The sequence below is a fragment of the Marmota flaviventris genome, chromosome 2, assembly GCF_047511675.1.
Source record: "Marmota flaviventris isolate mMarFla1 chromosome 2, mMarFla1.hap1, whole genome shotgun sequence".
Lineage (NCBI taxonomy): Eukaryota > Metazoa > Chordata > Mammalia > Rodentia > Sciuridae > Marmota > Marmota flaviventris.
Window position 1 is genome coordinate 92423247 of NC_092499.1, and position 21810 is coordinate 92445056.

Genomic DNA, 21810 nt, shown 5'->3' on the forward strand with positions numbered 1-21810 from the left:
CCCACAGTGCAGAGATCTGCCCCCTGAAGATGGTGGAGACAAACCCCATGTTTGAAGCTGAAGGAACTCCTGGACCCATAAAAGGAGGGCCCTCTGGTATTTGTGATACTGTTTTTTTGGAAAATGGCAGATAAACATGGGTGGTGAGAGGCTGGATGCTTCTGCATATTTTCCCACTTTAATGTGGATGTGAAGAGCACATCCCCACAGACAGCGAAGGGAGGATGAACAGAAATTATAGCAACTGCAGATATGGGCAAGATGGGCAGATGGAAGTGAGAGATAGGGCACTCTAAATCATTAACTCACTCATCCCTTCCTTCTTCAGAAAATGCTCCTTGAGCATCAACAACATTCCCGGCTCTGTGCTGGTTACATGGAAGACAGTGATGAGTAACATAATCTAAGTCCATGCCCTTGGGGGAACTCACACATTTGCAGGGAACACAGGTAATTGCAGCAAGGTATAATAAGTACTATGGCAGGGCACAGGTCCAGAGAAGGCCCTTAATACAGAGCAGGGTTAGAGAAGACTTCCTGAGGAAGTGAGAGTCCACGGTAAGACCTTAAGTGTGAAATGGAGGTAGCCAGAAGGAAAGTGTGGAGTGCAGAGAAGTGAGGAAAAGGAGAAGCATTTTCCAGCAGCAGAGCTGCAAAGATGAAGGCTCTGGAAAGAAGGCATGGTGCGTCTGGAGAGCCACAGCATTGTCTGGCTTCACTACAGTAGGGAGGAGAAGGTCAGGGGAGGTGAAGCTGGAGATGAAGTAGAGGCTAAGGATAATGGGCTTGTTCCTGTATCTGTCTGGAGCATCACAGTCTTGTCAACGCCTGCTATCTGCAGAACTGCCTTTGTTACACAGAGCAGAGCTGGAACTGCAGGATGTGCAAGGTTCTGAAGGGCTCATGTCAGTCTCTCTGTCCTGCCAAATGGGGTTGACGTGGTGCCTCAGTGAGGCCCTGCCTAACCAGAATATCGAATTACAGTCCATTTACTAGAAAGGGGGCAGGAAAAGCCCACCCAGTGCACTTGGCCCTAAGACCATGACACTATCCCATCTGCTGTGCCTCAAACCAGGCTACTTTGGGCAAATCACTTAAGCTCTTTAGGCTGCCATTTCTGCATTTGTAAAATGCCAGGCTTCTCTAGATGAGCCCTAGCTAAGGTGCTTCCAGGTCTAATGCTATGATTTAAAGCAATGGCATTCAAGTGCAGGGTCTGGCTGGTCCTTGACTCCCAAGGCTAAACTCTGAATATGAATAACAATTTAAGAATTCAGGCTTATTAACTGACCTTCTGCTCCCTTTGTGCTTTGAATTTTGACTTACCCGCTGCTTATCTGGGTCCACAAAGCGGATCCCAAAATAGTCTTTCTCAAGTAGGTTCAGGTGGTGGCAAAGAAGGTCAAACAGGTACTGGCCTTTGGCATCTCTCTGAAAAAAAAAAAAAAAAAGCAAGCTCCATTGAGAAATGAGTGGTCTTCTTCAGCATGACTTTGTTTTTATAGTCATTAAAAACTGTTTATAGCTGTTGCATATGGAGATAAAGAGGGCACATGTTCACAATTGGGTCCTGCATTAGACATTCTCTGGAATTCTGAGGCTTTCAGCACTTGGAAGGAGCCCAACAACCCCTCCTGCCCCCCATCCCCACCCTGTGTGCTCCCCCCTCCCCCTGCCCTCCCCCACTAAAATGTCAAAGAATTCGGCACAGAGTCAGTAAGCCAAGTTCCAATGTCTAATGCACAAATATCTCTTAAACTGGGAGGAACAGGCAACTTCAGCTTGGAAGAGTTAGTTTCGCTTCTACTTTAGTCTCCCTGTGTACCAGTTTCTAACCCCAGAAGCAACCCAACTTCTTGTGTATCTTTTATGTGATATTTTCTACATAGGCAAACCTATATATGTGGACATCTCCTCTTTAAAATACATTTTCAAACTTTTTTTTTTTTTTGGTACTGAGGATTGAACCCGGGGTGCTCAACCACTGATCCACATCCCAGCCATTTTTAATATTTTATTTAGAGACAGGGTCTTGCTGAGTTGCTAAGTGACTCGCTAAGTTGCTAAGCCTGGCTTTGAACTTGAAATCCTCCTGCCTTAGCCTCTCAAGTCACTGGATTTACAGGCATGTGCCACCACACCTGGCATCTTCACACTATTTTTTTTTTGCAGTGCTGGGGATAGAACCCAGGTCCTCACACATGCTAAGCAAGAGCTCTACCACTCAGCTACATTCCTAGTCCCTCTTTGCAGTAAATTATTATTATTATTATTTATTATGTTGACACTGGGGCACTTTACCACTGAACTACATCCCCAGTCCTTTTAAAAAATTTGTTTTAAGTTTCTCAGGGTCTTGCTAAGTTGCTGAGGCTGGCCTGGGACTTGAGATTCTCCTGTCTCAGCCTCCTCAGTCACTGGGATTATAGGCATGTGCCACCGTGCCTGGCTGTAGCACAATTTTATATTTTACTCTGTTTCTTGTTCTGTTTTTTTTCCCCCCCATTTAGGATATCTTGAAAATCCTTCTATAACAGTGCATACTAACATGCCTCAGACATTATCCAGTTCCACATTGATGGAATTTGTTTTAATCTATTACAAACAATGTGATAGTGAACATTCAGTGATCTTTAATTACACTCCTCACTTCTGTTTCACATTGCCAGGGTCTTTCCATTGCTCTCAGAATAAAGTCCTATCTCTGGTCATGGCCTGTAATGCCCTATGTAGCCTGGCTCCTGCCTTCTCTTTGAGCTCATCCCAAATCATTCTCCTTACTGCATTCTTGCTGTGGCCTGTTCCTGAACACACCAAGGCTTTTCTGCCTGTGTCTTTGTCTTCCCACTGCCTGGCATGCTCTTCCTATAGCTCTTCTTAGCCACTCTTATCCTTGAAGTCTCAGTTCAAAAGCCCCTTCTGCAGAGAGGTCTTCCCCTAAAGGATGGCCTTTCTCTAGCTTTCCATCTCATTATTCTGTTTATGGTCTTCATAGCACTTATAATAGTCTGTAATTATCTTTTTGACTTGTTTACTTATTTGTTGTCTGCTCCTTTTTGAGACTAATTTTCATGAAAATGGGGCCTTTCCCCAGGTCAGCACAGGGCCTGATAGAAGGCAGGAGGTCTTCAATGGTTATTTGTTGAATAAATTATTGAATGAATAGCAGGTAGAAGGTTGGCTACAAGGTTTTACAAAACGTTAAGATGTTAGGTTGTTTATAACCCATAACTTCTACTTCAGAGACCTGCTTGAGTATCTAGGATGACTGGAAGAATGACTTGCAGGGAACTGTCAGAACATCTGAAGGCCTGCAAATCATCCATCTCTAGGCCTGTCCCCCATGACCTCTGTAGTTCCGCTGACTCACTCTGGCCTGTCCATGTCTAACTTTGTATCCAAATTGAGGCCGTCTTATAAGATCCAAAGATCTCACCTATACCAAGGTGAGATTTATATGTGTACCAGGGCCGTGGTACAGAAGGATCTGGCCTGGTTCCAAGAAACAGGTCTAAAGACATGCCTGTTCATGAAAGGTTTACACCTTCCCTCAGCCTCTTCTGCTGGCTCACCCTACACTATTGAAGGAGAACTAGGGCAGGATACCAAACCTCTCACAAATATCTTAAGAAGCTTATCTTTGCAGGGATGGAAGGATGAGTGGTAGACAGCTCAGCTAAAGGAGGAGGGACCATGTGGGTGCCTCCCTCTCCTGCTGGCTTCACACTTCCTCTGTGTGTGTGTGTGTGGGGGGGGCGGTGGTACCAGGGATTGAACCCAGAGGTACTTAATCACTGAGTTACACCCCCAGCCCTTTTTTGTTTTATTTAGAGACAGTTACACCCCCAGCCCTATTTTGTTTTATTTATTTAGAGTTGCTTAAGGCCTCACTAAATTGCTGAGGCTGGTTTTGAGCTAGTGATCCTCCTGCCTTAGCTTCCAGAGCTGCTGGGATTAGAGGTGTGCATCACCACCCCTGGCTCCCCTCTCTACTTCTGAAGTAGTGGTCCCATTTCCATACCCTTTGGTTTCCCACAAGAAAGAGCTACTCTCAGAGCAGAGATTAGGAATCACATCAGGACTCCTGGGTGTGGGCCACAAACTGGGTCTCACCACTTGCTCACTGATGCCTCAGAGCTTAAACTTGTGTTTAAGGCTCTCTGAGAGTGGAGGAAATATGTTCAACTCTGTCCCACGCAACACATCCTACACTATTATCTCTTTCAGAAAAACGGAAATGGAATTGTACAAAATGCATATTGTGATTATTTTCCTCTACAAATTTTACTTTGCACCAAGCTGGCTACTACATTTGGGATCAGCTAGCATGAATTTTAATGGCTGAAGGAGCTTGCTTCCATCCATACAGCAACCACATTATAGGAGCCTGGGAAATAGCCATGGGGAAACTGCTTCTGTCATGGAAATCACAAGGACTTTTAATAAGAATCCTGCCTTCCACAACTCATTCTCAGGGGCTGGCAGCTCAGATGTACTTGTAAAGCTCTCAGCTGCTTAAGAACCTTAGATTTAGTAGATCCAACTATAGAGTTTTCCCACTTCACAGGAAGAAAATGGAAGCATGACTTTTCTCTTGTAGGAATTAGGAAACAAGAACCTATCCCATTACATATTCCCTGTAGCTATAAAAAGGATCTTTCTCTGGTTATTTCTCAGCATCTGGTGGGTTCCCCTGGTGTGCTCCCCACCATGAGGTCATCATTCCCTCAGGTTCCCATCTGCCTGTGGTAGATGCATGGCTATGAGGCTGTTTTCGTAGACCCATAGAAAGAAGCATCTTCCTTTGCTGTTTCTCCAGGGATAGGGCTGGGTGAAGGGAGTGGGGATAGGAGGTAGAACAGAGCTGCTTCTGGCAGCCCATCTCCATGAAGTTCAAATTTCCAGCCTATACAAAGGCAGAATGACTCAGCACTGTGGAGATACTTTCTACAACATGCTCCTCCCTTGGGGTACTTAACGCCTGTGACTGGAGGGGTGGCCTGAGGTGGACTCTGGGTGGAGTCACTTGCAGCTGGAACATCAACAATAAGCCATTGGCATGAAAAATTTTCGGAATTCTACAACTTCCTGGTCTCAGGAGTCCCCTTGCACTTACAGATGCCAGCTGTATTCTAAGAGACCCTCCCCACGGCCTCCTATCCCTAAGTTCAGGGGTTTCTGGAATATTCTGTGCAGCCAGTCTTCTCTTTTGGTGGGATGGCAAAGCCCAGGGACTTCTATCTTCTCTTCCCTTTGCCTGTAGTTACCCTGGCACTATGGCTACACTGCGCTTTGTGTGCTGAATGTTGAGCCATTGATTATACTGCAGAAACAGGCACTGGTACTGACAGGTGATTACTGTTTAGTCACAAAGTCAGAGCTCCATGCCTGAGAACGTTTATCTTCAGGACAAGTGAGCTGAGGCAGAGCACCCAAATCCTTATCCTCCAGTTAAACCTCAGAGCTTATTCTCCTCCCAAGACATTATTGGGTCAAAGTAACTTATATTAAGTACTCAGTTAAAAATAAATTTGAATTTTATGAACCACAACAATACCTACACATATTTGTAACAGTTCAGGTAAGAAAATCCATTTATTCTCTCCATATGATGCACAGAACAATCCCTGAAGCTCTTAGAATCATATTGCAATGGAGGCTGGGAGAATTCTTCTTGCTCTTCCCTGGAATGTGTGATTCTGGTTTTCTATGTTTTGCCTGTTCTTGAGCGAAGGGACTGAGGCAGCAAGCAGCAAGCAAGTCTGAGCCAGTGACCTAAACTTTTCAAGGTTAATTGCATTTTCTGCCTCATAATAAATGCCTTTAAGCCAGAGAAGCTTTATTTTAACCCATCATGGATGGAGTCAGGCCCTGGCATGGTGAATCCTAATGAGGGGAGCCAACATGAAGAGAGCCCCCACTCATTAAGCTTCACCTTATCCAATCCCATCTACCTGTGAGGCACACATATTTTAAGTACCAACTAAGTGAGGCTTCGAGGGGACAAGAAGGATTACAGCTTCCTTCACCTTCAGCCACATGCTGTTAAATGGGAGCTGACTGAGGTTTCATGGGCCCCTGGAGAAGGCAGAGATAAAAGGGAGGGATTACAGAAAGTGGGCCCCTGCTGGCCAAAAGTACAAGAGGCCAGGGGTTAAAGAAGACCACATTAGCGCTGGGGTTATGGCTCAGCAGTAGAGCGCTCGTCTAGCATGTGCAGGGCCCTAGATTTGATCTTCAGCATCACATAAAAATAAATAAATAAAAAATAAAGGTATTGTGTTCAACTACAACTAAAAATAAAAATATTTAAAAAAAGAAGACCACATTAAGATAAGGGGGCTTAGAAGAGAGGCAAGAGCTGAAGTTGTCCTCTGAAGTCTGACAGGGAAAAAAGATTGGCACTCAGGGGCTGGGGATGTGGCTCAAGCGGTAGCGCGCTCGCCTGGCATGCATGCAGCCCGGGTTCGATCCTCAGCACCACATACAAACAAAGATGTTGTGTCCGCCGAGAACTAAAAAAAATATTAAAATTCTCTCTCTCTCTCTCTCTCTCTCTTAAAAAAAAAAAAAAGATTGGCACTCAGCCTCCATTCTGGCTTAAATTCATATTTAAATTTCTTGTAGGCCAAAGGCATCCTTGCTGTCCTTGTCAGAGCTTTCTAAGGGCACGTGTGTGTGCCAATGTCTGCCAGGTTAAGGAGCAGATGCTGTGTAAAAGCTCTTTAATGTCATAGAGGAATGGACACATCAGTTCATCTTCTCAGGGCCATGGCATGAGTGAGCAGAGCAGAAAAGTGTGACTGAATTACTGGGGCAGCTCTTACCTCCCCTGGTCCCACACTACCCCCAGCCCAGCTATCTGAGGCAGGGGGAGGATGAGGGGCACAAGTGCTAATTGCAGGGCCCCAGATTTCTAAACCTCAGCACCTTCCATGCTCACTTACATTTTCTTTGAAGGGAGGGAACCCCTGCGGGCTCCTGGCCCAGGAGCCCACTTTTTCTTGCTTAGTGGTAAACCAACAAAATCTGTCCAGGAGCTGCTGAGGCTGCAGCTAGGAGAACAGCCAGCTCACTCTGGGAGACGGATCAGGAATCTCATTCCAGGGGGAAATACAGAGATGCCCACTTGAAGTCACACTGTCTTATGCAGCAGGCTGCCATGAATACAAAAGGGACACAGCTTAGCCCTGCCCAGGTGTTCTTCTGGGTCTGGTCTCAGAACTCGGCAGTCAGGCTGGGAAGGATGGGGCCCAAGCAGGCACTTGGTATCCAAACTGTAGCACTAGGAGGCTGCCATGGGAACAGATGACCATGTGACTCCCAGGAGAGCAGCCAAGTCCAGAGGGTGGGAAAGCAGAGTTCAGGGGGGAAACAGGATCCGTGTTTCTTAGCCATGGTTTTTATCTAATCTTTAATACATTCAGGAACTTCTTTGCCCCAATACCCCCCATTCCACATGCAAATTGAGAGAGCAGGGTGGTTTTCATGATCCTGCACTGACGCCTGAAGGGTCAGATGCCAGGTGCAATGCTGCAGGGAGCCCTCTTGGCAGACCTTACTTAGGTCAGAGAACTGGCTTAGATCACCACCACATGGTGTGGCACTCAAAGGATGTGCACGTGGGGTGGGGGAATCACATTCAATCTGGAACACAGAGGTCACTGTGTGCAAGTAAATGTCATGGGAAGGAGGACTAAGTGTTCTTTCAGCAGAGATGGCCCCAAACAGACCCAACAAGGGAAAATAAGACCCTCTGAGCAGACCCTCAAACCTGCAACTGTTACAGTTTGTAAGAGCAGGGCTAACAGGAGGGCCAGACTTATTGAGATATTAATGATGATCCTTCTAGAGCTACACCATCTTATTCCTACATGGGTTCTTTTTGTCTAGTGGTTTCTGGAAGAAAAGAAAAGAAAAACAGAGCTTGGCCTGAAGAAAATCAGTTTGTCCATCTTTCCCATTTTTACAAATAAGGGGACAGATTCTTAGAAGCATCACTACCACATCTTGCTACTGACCAAATAAATATGAGTTGTATTTTTCTGGCCAGTGAGAATATTTCAGAGGACTAGTAATATCATAGCTGCAGAATTACTAGAAACTTAGCCAGGCTTGCTTGGGAAAAAACAAAACAAACAAAAAGTCATTAGTTTGTGTGCAGTCCATACTCATATTCTCTCTCTCTCATACACACACACACACACACACACACACACACACACACACCTTCCCATACACCTATGCTTCTCATATAATACTGCTTCAGATTACTTTTAAAGAAAGTCAACTTCCTATTGCCCTTAACCTAAGGACAGTTTGACAACTATTTTTTTTAAGGTGGGGGGAGGGGGGCAAATGCATGTTATCTGACAAATCTGGGAATTTCTGTGGATGCAGGGAGAGGCCTGGGTGGTCAGGGATTATGAGAACAGTCCATCTATACCTATTCCCTTAACCTCATCTCTCCCACAGAAAATGATTGACCAACACCAACATAAACGATGGATCCAGAGTGGACAAACCTCATAAATAGAAGAGATTGGGATTTCTGAATCCTAGTACAGTCTCATTTTCAAGTATCCTCCCCAGGACATTTGCATTCCCTAGAACTTGAGGTGGAGGTAGGGGAACAGAGTGGAAGTACACTAGAAAGGTAAAAGCCCTGAGAACAAAAGCTAGACTTGGTCAAGGCCCTGTTCAGTTGCTCCTCCTCTGTGATCTCAGACCGGTACTGAAATCTGTCTGAACTTCAGTTTCCTTATTTATAAAACAAGGCTAATACCACATCTCTAGAAGGATTATTTTTGAGGTCCCAAATAAGAGACATAATGTACATAAGAACCCTGTAAATTTTTCCTACCATTTTCCCCTGCCTCCTATGACTCCTCTTCCTTCAGAATGAATGGACTTAAAACTCTATGAGGCTTCAGCAATGAGAATATGCCCTCAAGGTACAGAAGCCCACTTTCCCTGGATAAGAACTCTGGGGTAGATTCTGGCCAGCTTTTCACCTTGCAGTGTCCCCTCCCTTATAGGAATCTGACATCATTTTGGAAATCTTCCCTAAGTGGTTCTCAAAGCACAGATCTGCATCTTCTCTATACCCCAAGGCTATGTCTTCCAGACTTGGTCAGAGAAGAGTAGAAAATATAAAATACACACAGTCAACCCAAATTCCTTTAGATGCCTGGCAGTTGTTCCTCCTGCTATAAAGAAAAAAGGCAGAACCTCTACTATGTTCCTGACATGCTCTGTGAGAAAGAGGAGTTGAATGAGGTTGAAGACCAGATACCATACAATTCCAATAGACACTGTACCTTATAATGCCTTGGTTTTGACTAAATTAAAAAGAAAAATGTATCTGGCAAAAAAATTAACTCAGAGCCTTTTGGTGGGGGAGCAGGGGGTAGTACCAGGGATTAAACTCAGGGGCACTCAACTACAGAGCCACATCCCCAGCCTTTTTTTTTTTTTTTTTTAATTAGAGACAGGGTCTCACTGAGTTGTTTAGCACCTTGCTGTTGCTGAGGCTGGCTTTGAACTTGTGATCCTCCTGCCTCAGCCTTCTGAGCTGCTGGAATTACAGGTGTGGGCTGTAAAGTCTGGAGACTACCGGGCAGTGGTGCCTGGCAACTCAGAACCTCTTAAGGAACATAACAGGTTCTCTCTGGTGTTAAAGCTACAGGAGCTGACTGTAGCACCAACCCCCTGCCCCCAACATTCTCAGGTGAATGGATGTACAACAGGATTAAGAAGGGTGAGTAGAGCCCAGGACTCCCTGATCAGAGTCTCAAGGTCACACACAGCTGCTGGCATCTTATGCTAGGACTAGATGGGTCAAGTCATTCTCGCTGCTTCTCTTGAGAAGGACAGCAGCACCTCCCTTGAAAGCCCCTCATAACAGCAGATAGAAAGAAATCAGTTAGGCTCCAGAACCTGTCTCTTGGTTTCTGGTCCCACTGGTGGTACAAGGTCAGGTTTATGAATATCTCCCCTTTCCAGCACTAAATGGAAACAACCTTACTGGACCAACAATACCCAGAGGCCCAAGAGAAAAGTGAGACAGCTGGGGCCATGAGCCAAACATGGGTGGAGAGATGGTTTACTGTACAAATGCTAAGGCCTGGGAAAGCAGGAGGACAGACCCCATATCTCTCAATTGTGGCTGTCCCAGTGGTGGAGGAGAAGAGGAAGAAGAGGAAAGACAGGAGGCAGACAGCTAGCTTGCTCTGAAGGTAGAGTTTCCAAACAGCCTGTTATATATTCCTTCACCTGGGGATGCCTGGAGGACAGTCTGATGTTATAGTTAAGTCCTGTAGCTTTGACTCTGGAAATAATCTGTTATTTTAAGAGAAGCTCTGAGTTAATTTACGAAAACACATTTTACCTGATACTTTTTTCTTTTTATTCTAATCAAAGTCAAAGCATTAAAAGGTATAGTGTCTATTGAATCATGTGTATTTCATCCTCTATTGTTACTTAACAGAACTGCTCCGTACTTAGAACCAGTGGTTCTCAAACTTGAGCCTGAATCAGAATCACTTGCCTCCAAGTGATTCTAGTTAAAACACAGATTTCCCAGCCCCCCACTGAGTGTCAGGTCCAGTGGATCTGGGGTGGGGCCTGAGACTTCTTGTTTCTAACAAATTCCCAGATAAGCCCGGTGTGGTGGTACATGCCTGTAATCCTAGCAGCTGGGGAGTTCAAAGCCAGCCCCAGCAAAAGCAAGGTGCTAAGCAATCCAGTGAGACCCTGTCTCTAAATAAAATACAAAATAGGGCTGGAAAGGTGGCTCAGTGGCCGAATGCCCCTAAATTCAATCCCTGGTACCCTCCCCACAAAAAGAAAAAAGAAAAATAAGCAAACAAATTCCTAGGTGATGCTGGTCTGGAGACTATTGGACTAGATCTACCCTTCTCCAGCATCTGTTGGTGACTAGTAGCTCTTGTAGCCAAGACTGCAGAGCTAAGTGGAAGAAGTGGATTTTTGAACTCTACCAGAGTCCAGCTCCATCTGCACAATTCTCACTTTCATTTAACTCCCATGTTTTCATGTACCAAGAGGACCAACTTCAGAGCATGAGTCTGTGAGTCAAATGCTATAGAGAAACTCTGCTCCTTCCTGCTAGATTTTCAAATTCTGCCTTTTATGACAGTTGGCAGCTGCCCAATTCTGGATGCAAGGTTCAAGTCCCCAATTACCATTTATATTCATTGGCTAACTAGCTCAAAACTCGCTGCATGTTTGCTATGAATGAGATCACCAGAAAGTAACGCTAGCAGTTATCATCAACACTAATTCAGAGAAAGAGTCCCCTTCTCACCCCAGTTCTGCTGTCAGTGGCAGGAATCTATTCGAGAATGTTTCGTCTCCTGGTCTGTAGGCTCTGGTGTCTTGGAAGGAGGCTGAGTGCTGCCCTAGCCCTCTGCCTACTGCTGACTCCTGTCTGCACCTGCTTTCCTTAAGGCTTCTCAGTCAGACTTTTGCCTTGGTGTCATGACCAGCTCTCCCCTTCTCTCCCTTTTCCTGGAAAAGGATCCAGCCGCCCTCCATGGAGGGCTGGGGGAATATGCCCTGAACACATAGTTCTATGCCAGAAGACAAGTCCTCCATGTTCAGCATTGAGTAGGGAATTAGGGGCAGGAGGAAAATGATGTCAGAAAGGCAAGCAATCCATTGGGCAAGTCTTTTCTCTCTGTGCCTCAGTTTCCCACCTCTTAAATGGTCTTCTGTCACTTTACATGTGCAAAGTCTCTGATTCTGTTATTAGTTGACCAGAGTAATCATATTCCAGGTCTCTCTTCTCCTAAACAAAGTTGTTTTCTTTTGTCTGTTTGTTTGTTTGTTCTATTGTTTTGGTACTAGGGATTGAACCCGGGGATATTCAACCCCTAAGCCATATCCCCAGCCCTTTTTATTTTTTCTTTTAAAGCAGGGTCTTACTAGATTGCTTAAGGCCTCACTAAGTTGCTGAGCTGGCTTTGAACTTATGATCCTCTTGCCTCCGCCTCCTGAGCTGCTTGGGTCATAGGTGTGTGCCACCATGCTTGGCCTAAACAAAGATTTTAAAAAGTTTTTCCTTTTTTTGGTCGTTTTTAAAAAGGATAATCAGGTAGCTCTAACAAGGTAGATGTTTAAGGCATTTATCACTAGTTTAACTAATTGAAAAAATTCAGGGCCATTGCTCACAGTAAATGGGAAGAGTAACTAAAGAGAATTCATTCAATTCTAGAAGCTGCATCTAGCTGGCCTGAGACAGTGAATACCATATGTAAAACTATTCTGCTACGATGAATTTGGTCATTTCACTTTGCATTGTGAGCGATGGAAAAGTTCTGTTAGATCCCCTGTGCATGCCTTCACCCTCACATGGTGAGGATCATTGCAGGAACTTCTCAGAGTAGATCCTGAGGCTATTACTATCCTCTGTCCTCCAAGCACTGCTTAGACTACAGTTGGCAGTGGGGACCCTGAATCATGGGAAGGCCTTAGGGGTAAAATGGCTGGGGTAAGAGTAGGGAATAAAGTTTTATTTGTATGATCCTGTATATAGGATAGGGAACTCTTCCAATGTCCAGTTATGTAAGAAAGAAGAACTGACAGAGAAGGGTCTGATAAATGTCCCTTCTAATCTCATCCTGGCAGCATCCCAGACTTAACCAGAGGCAGAGTCTCTGACCTTGGGCTGAGGTAGAAGCTGAGGGTGTGCTTTGAGATACATGCCCTGGTCCTTAAACTTGTTAGTTTCCTGTCATTCTCCCAGATGTTTCAGTGGCTGAGCAGCAACAGGTGTCTCTTGGTCTATAAATAATTCTTGGACTTGGAAACACATCTCTCATGTACTGGCAGAGAGGTGGGGATGACCTGGTGTGGTCTGGCCTTTGAAGTGTGATAGAAAGAAGCCAGACTTCTGGCCTCCTCTGTAAGAGTGACTGCTCATTTTGCATATTTTGGCAGTATTGTAAATGGAGGTGAGGCAGGAGCCTTGACCCAGCAGTTCCCCCAAGGTTCCTGGAACATCCCTGTCATCTGGGTGCCTCTATATCACAAGGCTACAATATGGAGACCAAGATTTACAGAGGCACACACAACACTGGTTGAGATGTCACCATTGAAAAAAATCCTGTACGTCTGCTGCCCACTGAATATTGTTATGGTTTGGATATGAGGTATCTCCCAAAAGTTCATGTGTGAGATAATGCAAAAAGGTTTAGGGGTGAAATGATTGGGTTATGAGACCTTTAACCTAGTCAAGTGGATTCATCCCCTGATAGGGATTAACTGAGTAGTAACTCTAGGCAGGTAGGGTGTGGCTGAAAGAGGGGTTGTCCCTGGGGGCATGCCTTTTGGGTTCATATTTTGTCCTTGTTTTTCAGAGCTCTCTGCTTCCTGGGTGCCGTGTTCCCAGCTGCTTTCCTCCACCACACACTTCTGCCATGATGTTCTGCCTCACCTTGTGCCCAAGGAATGGAGGAGTGAGACATCTGAAATCGTGAGCCTCAAATAAGCTTTTCCTCCTAAATCATTCTTGACCCGTCTTTTGGTCACAGCAGCAGAAAAGCTGACTAAAGCAATTGTGTTGTTTGAAGGTTAAAAACAATGAATGAAAACCACTGGGAAAAACACCAACTGTATTTACTAAGTGCTTTGGGCAAGGTACTACCTGAGTGACTTCAAGGTTTAGAGATACTGAAAAAGTGACCTGGGAAAAGTCATTTTCTCTCTGATCTCATGGTACTGAAGCCAGATTTAAAGTTAGGTAGTCAGTGTAGTTAGATAAATCGGGTCTAATATCGAGTGAAATCTAAAATGGAGACCATGCTGGAGACCATGCGGAGAATGAATCAGGGAAAACACAGGACAACTCATGGAATGTTAATGAAGTCCCAAAAGGCCCTAGGCCAAAGTCCACCTCAAAGAAATGTTAATGAACAGCCCCCAGCAAAAAGGTGCTGACTCAGAAGTCCTTCCTGACCAGATTACTTCTTTGGCCCACCTGTGTCCCACCCCTCGGTCCTTCCCACCTACATTCCATCACTGAAAGAACTATAAAAAGGGGAGACAACATCCCTTCCACGGATTCCACCTCTTGGGTCCCCTTCTTCCTCCGGGAGAAGTCTTTTCTGCTGTCCTTTAATAAACTTCTAATTTCTACTCTGACCTTGCCTCGGCGTGCTTCTTTGGTGTTATTCTTCAACATTGGGGAAGCAAGAACTCGTCACCGGTCAACAGCGGTTAACAGTACTCTCTGTACCCCTTCACAATTCTACTGCCAACCTTCCCCTGTTCTTGTCCACTGTTGTCTGAGGTGGAAACTTGTGTGCAGTGTTTGCATTTGTGGTCCACAGCCTACTGCCTAGCACATGGTCATCAAGAAGAATTGGTTGATTAATTACTCAATGAGTATGACCAGGCTAATTGGCAACAGCTAGTCTTACTTGATGAGCTCCTTCCTCCTGGGTCTTCAATGTTTATTATCTGATGAAATCAGTGTAGGAAAGAATAGAAAAGGCCATTCCTGGAGATGGTGTCCCTGCCCAAATTAGAGTTCAATGAAACCCCAAAAGTTAATTTCAGGATTGGCCTGGTGGGTATAACCTTTGTCTAATTTGCTGATTTTAACAGCATAATATGTGTTTGGGAGGGGATGGGAAAAGGCTGAGTGAGACAGGGGGCTCCTGCCTAAATAACTTGAGTTCCCCAAAAGGTGTTTGCAAAGCTGCCCAGCTCCAAAATAACTGCATGTGCCACCAACACAGTCAAGGGAAAGTAAAACAGCTCTGTTTCCAGGAAGGTCTCTAACTGGGCCCTTGCCACTGGGAAGGAATTAAAAGCTCAATGCTGGAAAAGACTAATCATTACATTTGCTTAATTATATTGATGCGAACCTCATAGCCAAGTTCTTTTTAGGAAGTTAATGCTGAAGAACATTTCCCTGCGCCTGGGCTAATGTGGAAGAGGATTTAGAGTGTTTTTAAATTCTGGAAACAATCAAAGGCCTTTCTATGGGCAAATTCCACATGTCTCTAGGGGTTTACTTTTTCCCTTACAGTTTTTCTGATGCTTTTCCTGTCTTTCTAAAATGCCTCCTGGCACCTGGCCAAGGTGCCACAGTATCTTTGGTTTTTAGCATCTTGGGTCAATGTGTGATGAATTATAATCCAGGACTGGATACCTCTGCTAAGTTAATTGTTACAGGTTAGGTTCCTTTGGAAGTAGACTCTGGAATAGAGTTTAGCATGCGGGATATTTGTTTAGAAGTGCTCTTGGGGTCAATATCCTTGGAAGGGAGGGAAGAAAAGTGGAGTCAGAGAGGTTGAGCTGCCACATAAGCTTATCACTAACTTGGCTGAACCATGGGGATTTCTGAAGCTGGGATGGTCCTTCAGAATTGCTTCAAGTTTAGTCAAGAAAGCCAGGCGTTTACACACTCACCTGAGCAGTCATTGAATAGAAACCACTGCCAACAGCACTCCTGGTGCTGTTGATCCTGGGGGGATCTGGGTGAAACATCAGATTCCATCACATCAGAAACCCAAAATCATAACTACCAGAGCCAACTGCTTGCAAAGCATTCTGCAAACATTAACTCTAAGGCTAAAAATTTCATAAGGAAGGTTTCTACGAACCCCATTTTATAAAGAGGAAGCCAGGACCTAGTGAAGTTAACAGACCTGCATAAGACTCCACAACTAATATGCGGGACTTAAATCCAGACCTGCTTTGCTCCAAAGCACATATTCTTTCGAAATGCCCATCCTTTAATTTTGATGGGCTGTAGCTCCATTCTCCTCTGCAATTTTTAGATGGTTTTATAATTCTTTGACTCTCTCTCTCAATATTTATCTATGCACATATAAAACCCCTTGGCTGAATTTTTCTCTGAACTCATTGGATCTCTTAGACCTAGGCACTATTGGTCTTGTTCAATTGGAAAACCACTCCTGTTGGAAATAGGACAAATATTGGGTTTTTCCATGAGGACACGCACAAAGAGAAATCTTAACAAGAGTTAAAAATCTAACAGGAGTAGTGCATAGGGCACAGTCTATAAACCCAGAGACTTGGGAGGCTGAGACAAAAGGATTGTAAGCTCAAGCTCAAGGCCAGCCTTAGCAACTCAGTGAGACCCTGTCTCAAAACAAAAAATGAAAAGGACTGGGAATGGAGCTTGTGGTAAAGCACCCATGGGTTCAATCCCTAGTACAAAAACTAAACAAACAAGCAAAAAATCCTCAAAGCAAAACAAAACCCTAGCAGGAAACCAGTGATTTTCAACAATATTTGAAGAGTATGAGGTAAGAAACAAGAAGCATTTAAAACCAGATTACTTACATTTTTCTTTAGATTTTTTTAAAAAACTAGAACATTTTTATCTTCTAGAGATTAGATGTCAGCTGGTAACCAGTTCCAAATCCCCCTTGTCTAGGGAATTGATGAGGCAGATATACCGTAAGGCTATACACACCCTTCCTATATCCCCTGAAGGCCGTAATTAATCTTGTTCTTTCTTTGCATACTCCAGATCTCCCTAATCTTCAGCATGGCCTGGAAAGGTCAAAAGAAGTCATGAATTCAAGATAAGAAAGGTTGCTGCCTCAGCAAAAAGATGCATCATTGGATGCTCTGTGGACTTTCTCTTCTGGGGTAGGGTATTTTATATGTTTTTCTCTAGATGGAACCCAGGGGCACTCTACCACTGAGCTACACCCTCAACCCTTTTAATTTTTTAAAATTTTGAGACAGGGTCTTGCTAAGTTGCTTAGGGCCTCACTAAATTGCTAAGGCTAGCTTTGAACTTGTGATCCTCCTGCTTCAGGCTCCTGAGCTGATGGGATTACAGGCATGTACCACTGTGCCTGGCTCTGGGGTGCTCTTTTTGTCAAAGATGGATACTTAGAAAAGCATGTGGCATCAGACCATGTAAGATGCAGAATCAACTGAACAGGCTCTGGAGCTGCCTCCTCAGTGTATTCAAGTCCACATGCCAAGGAAGAATTCCCTTGAGGCCCTTACTTGTACCCATTCTTCTAGCCCAGGGAGACTCTAGAGATGAGGAATGATGGGATGATTCCCTAAATTTTCCATTAACTGGAAAGTGAACCTTATTTTTGGACATGGGGAGAATCTCAAATTATAATGGGAGGGTGTAACAGCAGTAAATTTATCTTGTAAATACAAGGTACAAAGGTAGTTAGGTGAAAGCGAGACTGCCAGAAAGACCTCACAAAGGAAGTGATTTACAAATTGAGTCTGAGGGAGGCACCAAAGCTTGAAGCTTGATGGCTCGGGAGCAGATGAGATGTAGAAGGAACAGGATGTTCAGAGCAGGAAGTGCTCTAGGAATTTCAACCAACTGCCCTGGTACAAAGAGGTCTATTGCAGGAGATCAGTACTGAGAGGTAGTCAGCCAGTTGGTGAAGGACCATGAGTGCCCTGAGGAATTTATTCTGTAGGCGAAGGTAGGGGTGAAAAGATTTTTAATAAGGAAAAATACTTGCATGGATTTCATGTGGGTGGAGGAGTACTGACAGACAGTGAGTAGATATGGGAGAACAAGTAAGAAATCATTGCCACAATCCAGGTGAGCTATGGGCAATAAGATAATGGTAATGAAGGTAAAAATATGTTGGATAAAGGAATATTTAAGGGGCAGAATAAAGTGTATTTAAGTGAACACCTAAAGAAAGGAGTAAAAGTAAATTAGGAGTGGAGGACAGTTTCCACAATTTAATTTCAGCAAGGAGGGTGGGTGAATTGGTTGAAAAGCTATCTTTAAATTGAGTGTTATCATTGATGACTTTGGTGAGTGGACCATTAATCCTTTTAAGGCTTTGACTACAGAATTAATTAAGAAAATAATTAAGGAATAAGTAAGATTTCTTAGATCAAACTATTGATTTATTTTTAGAGCAGATTGTTTTGGCAAATCCTAGAATACATTTCCTTTTTGTAGGTACCAATATTGAAGTCAATTATCAAAGCATAGAATTCATGTTTGTATTAATAAGAGAATTATACTTTCAAGCAAGTTTTAGATGCTCTTTTCTGAGATTCCATAGCATTCTGGGCATTCCTTCTCAATATGTTGAATCAATATGTTGCAATTATGCACTAACTTGCCTTGGAGGGTTGATGGGTGGGCCAAGGATCTTGTCTTATTCTCACTGGTACACTTGATACCTGAAACACAATAGGTACTCAAGAAATGAATCTTGCCTGGCATGGTAGCACATACCTATAATTCCAGTGGCTTGGGAGGCTGAAGCAGGAGGATTGCAAGTTCAAAGCCAGTCTCAACAATGTAGCAAGGCCCTAATCAATGATGTGAGACATAATAAAGAGTAAAAAGGGCTGGGGATGTGGCTCAGTGGTTAAGTGCCCCTGGGTTCAATCCCTAGTACCAGAGAGAGAGAGAGAGAGAGAGAAGAAATGAATCTAAATGAATCTGAATTGAATCGAAGCTGCAAAAATAAAAGTCATTAGTCAGGTGTGATGGTGCATGCCTGTAATCCCAGTGGCTCGGGAGGCTAAGGCAGGATCTTGAGTTCAAAGCCAGCTTCAGCAAAAGAAGTGAGGTGCTAAGCAATTCAGTGAGACCCTGTCTTTAAATAAAATATAAATTAGGGCTGTGGATGGGGATGTGGCTCAGGAGTTGAGTGCCCTTGAGTTCAACCTGGTATGCTCCCTCCCTCCAAAAAAGTCATGTCTAACAGATACAATTTGAAGTGCTCTTTATCTAGAATGGCCTACAGAACTGAAACTAATTCCACACAGAAAACTAAGGAGTTGCTCCTGTTAACTCAGCCCAGTCTTAACAGTAACATTAAGTCTTATGTATTGGTGATCATTTTTACACCAAATAGAGTCAATTCCAGATCTGAAATACAATACATCTGGAGTTAGCCCATCATCAGGAACTTTGGAGGCAGTGTTTTCTCACCTCTAAAATTCTTTTTTTGTTTGTCTTGTGGTGCTGTGGATTGAATCCAGGGCATTGTGCACTCGTGGCAAGCACTCTATGAACTGAGCTATATTCCCAGCTCCTTCACCTCTAAGATTTTTATTCAAGAATTATATTAAGAGAATTACTGGCACTCATATATATTGTCAAATTAGCCTCGCCAGCTATAAAATGTTTTCTCTTTTAAGCTGAATTCCAGAAGCTTCATTTGCATTTTCTCTAACTAAGGGATATTGTCAGAAAAAGCTGGGCTTGCAGGTATAGGGGTGGAGGGAGTGAATGTTTCATTTTTGGTTCTTCTGAGTTGAATTAAATATTTTAAGTTAATAATCTTTGACTTGTTATTAGGGGATGTGTAAATATGCTTTTTTTTTTTTCTTCTTTTACAGATTATGGTTGCTAGGAATTCATGATTTAAGAATTGTGAAGGTCAAGAATGTGAAATTTTAACTAATACCTGAAACGATAGCCTTGAAGATAAGAGTCCCTCAGACATCTGTGCACTCCTTCTTTTGGAGCAAGCTAGTGCAAGGGCTACTGCTGAGAGGCAGGCAGCTTAGCTGCAGCAGTCTGGAACTCATTAATGAGTTTCAACACTTGCTCTTCAGTGTCTACAAGGCTCTGGCAATCTAAATTTAGGTCTACTTAATGGAATGGCTTTGCTTTAAAAATATCTTCTTCCCCAAAATGCATTTAATCTTACACATTTGGAACAATGAAACTGTGTGTCCGTGATCGTTTTTTACCAAGGAGAGACAGGAAGAAGGACAGAGTTACTTAGTGATGACTTAATTTTAAATGTTCTACAATGACATAAAATACTTGTGACTTTCAATGACAATTTATAAAAATCAAAATATGAATGGGTCATGAATAATTAGGTGTTAATAATAACAATATACTTTTGTGAACAACGGTGTTTCATAAAATAGAGTTAAATATTAGGGATTAGGCAGATGCAGAACTTTAAGACCATGAATATTTCACATTATTTTTAATTTCCTGCTGTACTGGGCAGATTAGTATCTCCACAAATTCATGTGTACCCAAAACCTAAGAATATGATCTTCTATTTTTTTTTTTTTTTTGGTACCAGGGATTGAACCCAGGGACGCTTAACTACTGAGCTATATCTCCAGAATCCCCCTTTTTTAAACATTAAAAAAAATTTTTTTTAGTTGTAGATGGACACAATACCTATATTTTATTTATTTATGTGGTGCTGAGAATCAAACCCAGTGCCCCACACATGCGAGGCAAGTGCTGTACCACCGAACCACAACCTCTGCAGCCCTTTTTATTTTTTATTTATTTATTTTTTAGTCATTCAAAATTTTAATGCATGCCGTGAGAAATGAACTTTTAAATCAACTGAATTTTAAGGAAAATGAAACAGGAAATAAATTAGACCCCATGTTAAAACAGGAGGTCAGCTAACATCCAAACTTAAGGATGTAATGGGCACAGCTAGCCATCAATTCTACAGTTTTCTTCTAAAGGCTGAAGTCTTTTAAACAGAACTTTGCTATGAGTAGTCCAGAGATCAACAGCTTTTGGAAATGTTTAACAGGGATGGTGATCAGGGACTCGTTTCCTTGGTGCTGCTTTGATGATGTTGTTCACACGCAGAATCACCTCTGCTGCTTTAGCTGCACTCAGAAATATGGAATGCTTCACGTATTTGCATGTCATCCTTGCACAGGGGCCATGCTAATCTTCTCTGTATCGTTCCAATTTTGGTATATGTGCTGCCAAAGTGAGCACTTATTTTTTATTTTGAGTCAGGGTCTGCTAAACTGCTTAGAGTCTTGCTAAGTTGCTGAGGCTGGCTTTGAACTTGTGATCCTCCTGCCTCAGCCTCCTGAGTTGCTGGGATTACAGGTGTGTGCCACTGTGTCTGGCTAAAATGTTTTCTTATGTGGAAATGAGGTCTGTGCAGGTATCATCGGTAAGATGAGGTCACACTGGATTTGGCTAGGTCCACACACCATGTAGACACAGACACAGAAAGAAGAAACACAGTGGTGTGAAGACAGAGGCAGAGACCAAGGAATGGCAAGGACCAGCAGGTGCTAGGAAGAGGCAAGGAAGCATTTGTCCCTAGAACCCACAGAGGGAGCAGGGTCCTGCTGACACCCTGATTTCAAGTTCCCAGCCTTCAGCACTGTGAGATGGCAAGTTTCTGTCATTTCAAGCCACTTAGTTTGTGATAATTTTTTTGTTAACGGCAGCCATAGAAAATGAATATACCTTTATGGGAGGTGGCACACAACTGTGATCTCTGCTACTCGGAGGCCAAGGCAAGAGGATTCTAAGTTCATGGCCAGCCTGGGCAACTTAGTAAAGCCCTATCTCAAATAAAAAATATAAAGGAATGTAGCTTGGTGGTACAGCATCCATGGGTTCAATCCTCAGTACTGAAGGGGGTGGAGGGAGAAAGGAAGGAAGAAAGAAAATGAACACTCCATCTCCTCTACTTCTGGGAATACATCCTTTATGAAATCTTTCCTCAACAAATCTGGCCATTACAACCTCTCTTTCTACTCACAGCAAGCAGACTTCTTACACTCACTCGATTGATTGTTTCCTTATTTCTTCAATGCCACGTCCCATTGGCCACTTCCCTTCCCACTCCCAAGCTGCCCTTCACTCACTGTTTTAGTCAACTCTGGCTTCTTGACATTCCCTTATCTCCCTAGTTCCCCACCTCTGTACCCTTGGTCATGCTACTCCTTCTGCCTGGAATAGTCTCTTCTGTCTCTACCTGAAAAATTCTAACCAGCCTTCAACACTTAGACCAAATGGTACTGATTCTATGAAACAGTCTTTTATTTCCTATCAGA

General features: G+C 43.5%; 2 protein-coding genes and 1 non-coding gene across 7 annotated transcripts in view; 1 reads left to right on the forward strand and 2 right to left on the reverse strand.

Annotated features, from left to right (window-relative positions):
• The window catches only part of Wdr76 (WD repeat domain 76), a 107760-nt gene extending 93775 nt beyond the window's left edge, over window positions 1-13985 (forward strand). For 2 of the 3 annotated variants that reach the window (XM_071608207.1, XM_071608206.1), the window contains one exon: window positions 13380-13985. In XM_071608207.1, coding sequence (XP_071464308.1) covers window positions 13380-13510 — 131 coding nt within the window. In that variant the 3' untranslated portion in view covers window positions 13511-13985. The remainder of the gene's footprint in view (window positions 1-13379) is intronic. The other variant, XM_027926193.3, reaches the window with a different exon arrangement.
• Frmd5 (FERM domain containing 5) overlaps window positions 1-21810 on the reverse strand; it is a 313939-nt gene that overhangs the window by 41385 nt on the left and 250744 nt on the right. For all 3 annotated transcript variants that reach the window (XM_071608208.1, XM_027925852.2, XM_027925854.3), the window contains exon 2: window positions 1327-1431. In XM_071608208.1, coding sequence (XP_071464309.1) covers window positions 1327-1431 — 105 coding nt within the window. The remainder of the gene's footprint in view (window positions 1-1326; window positions 1432-21810) is intronic.
• LOC114085124 (U6 spliceosomal RNA) lies at window positions 20625-20731 on the reverse strand. Its single transcript, XR_003581412.2, has one exon. It is a non-coding gene; the product is annotated as a U6 spliceosomal RNA (small nuclear RNA).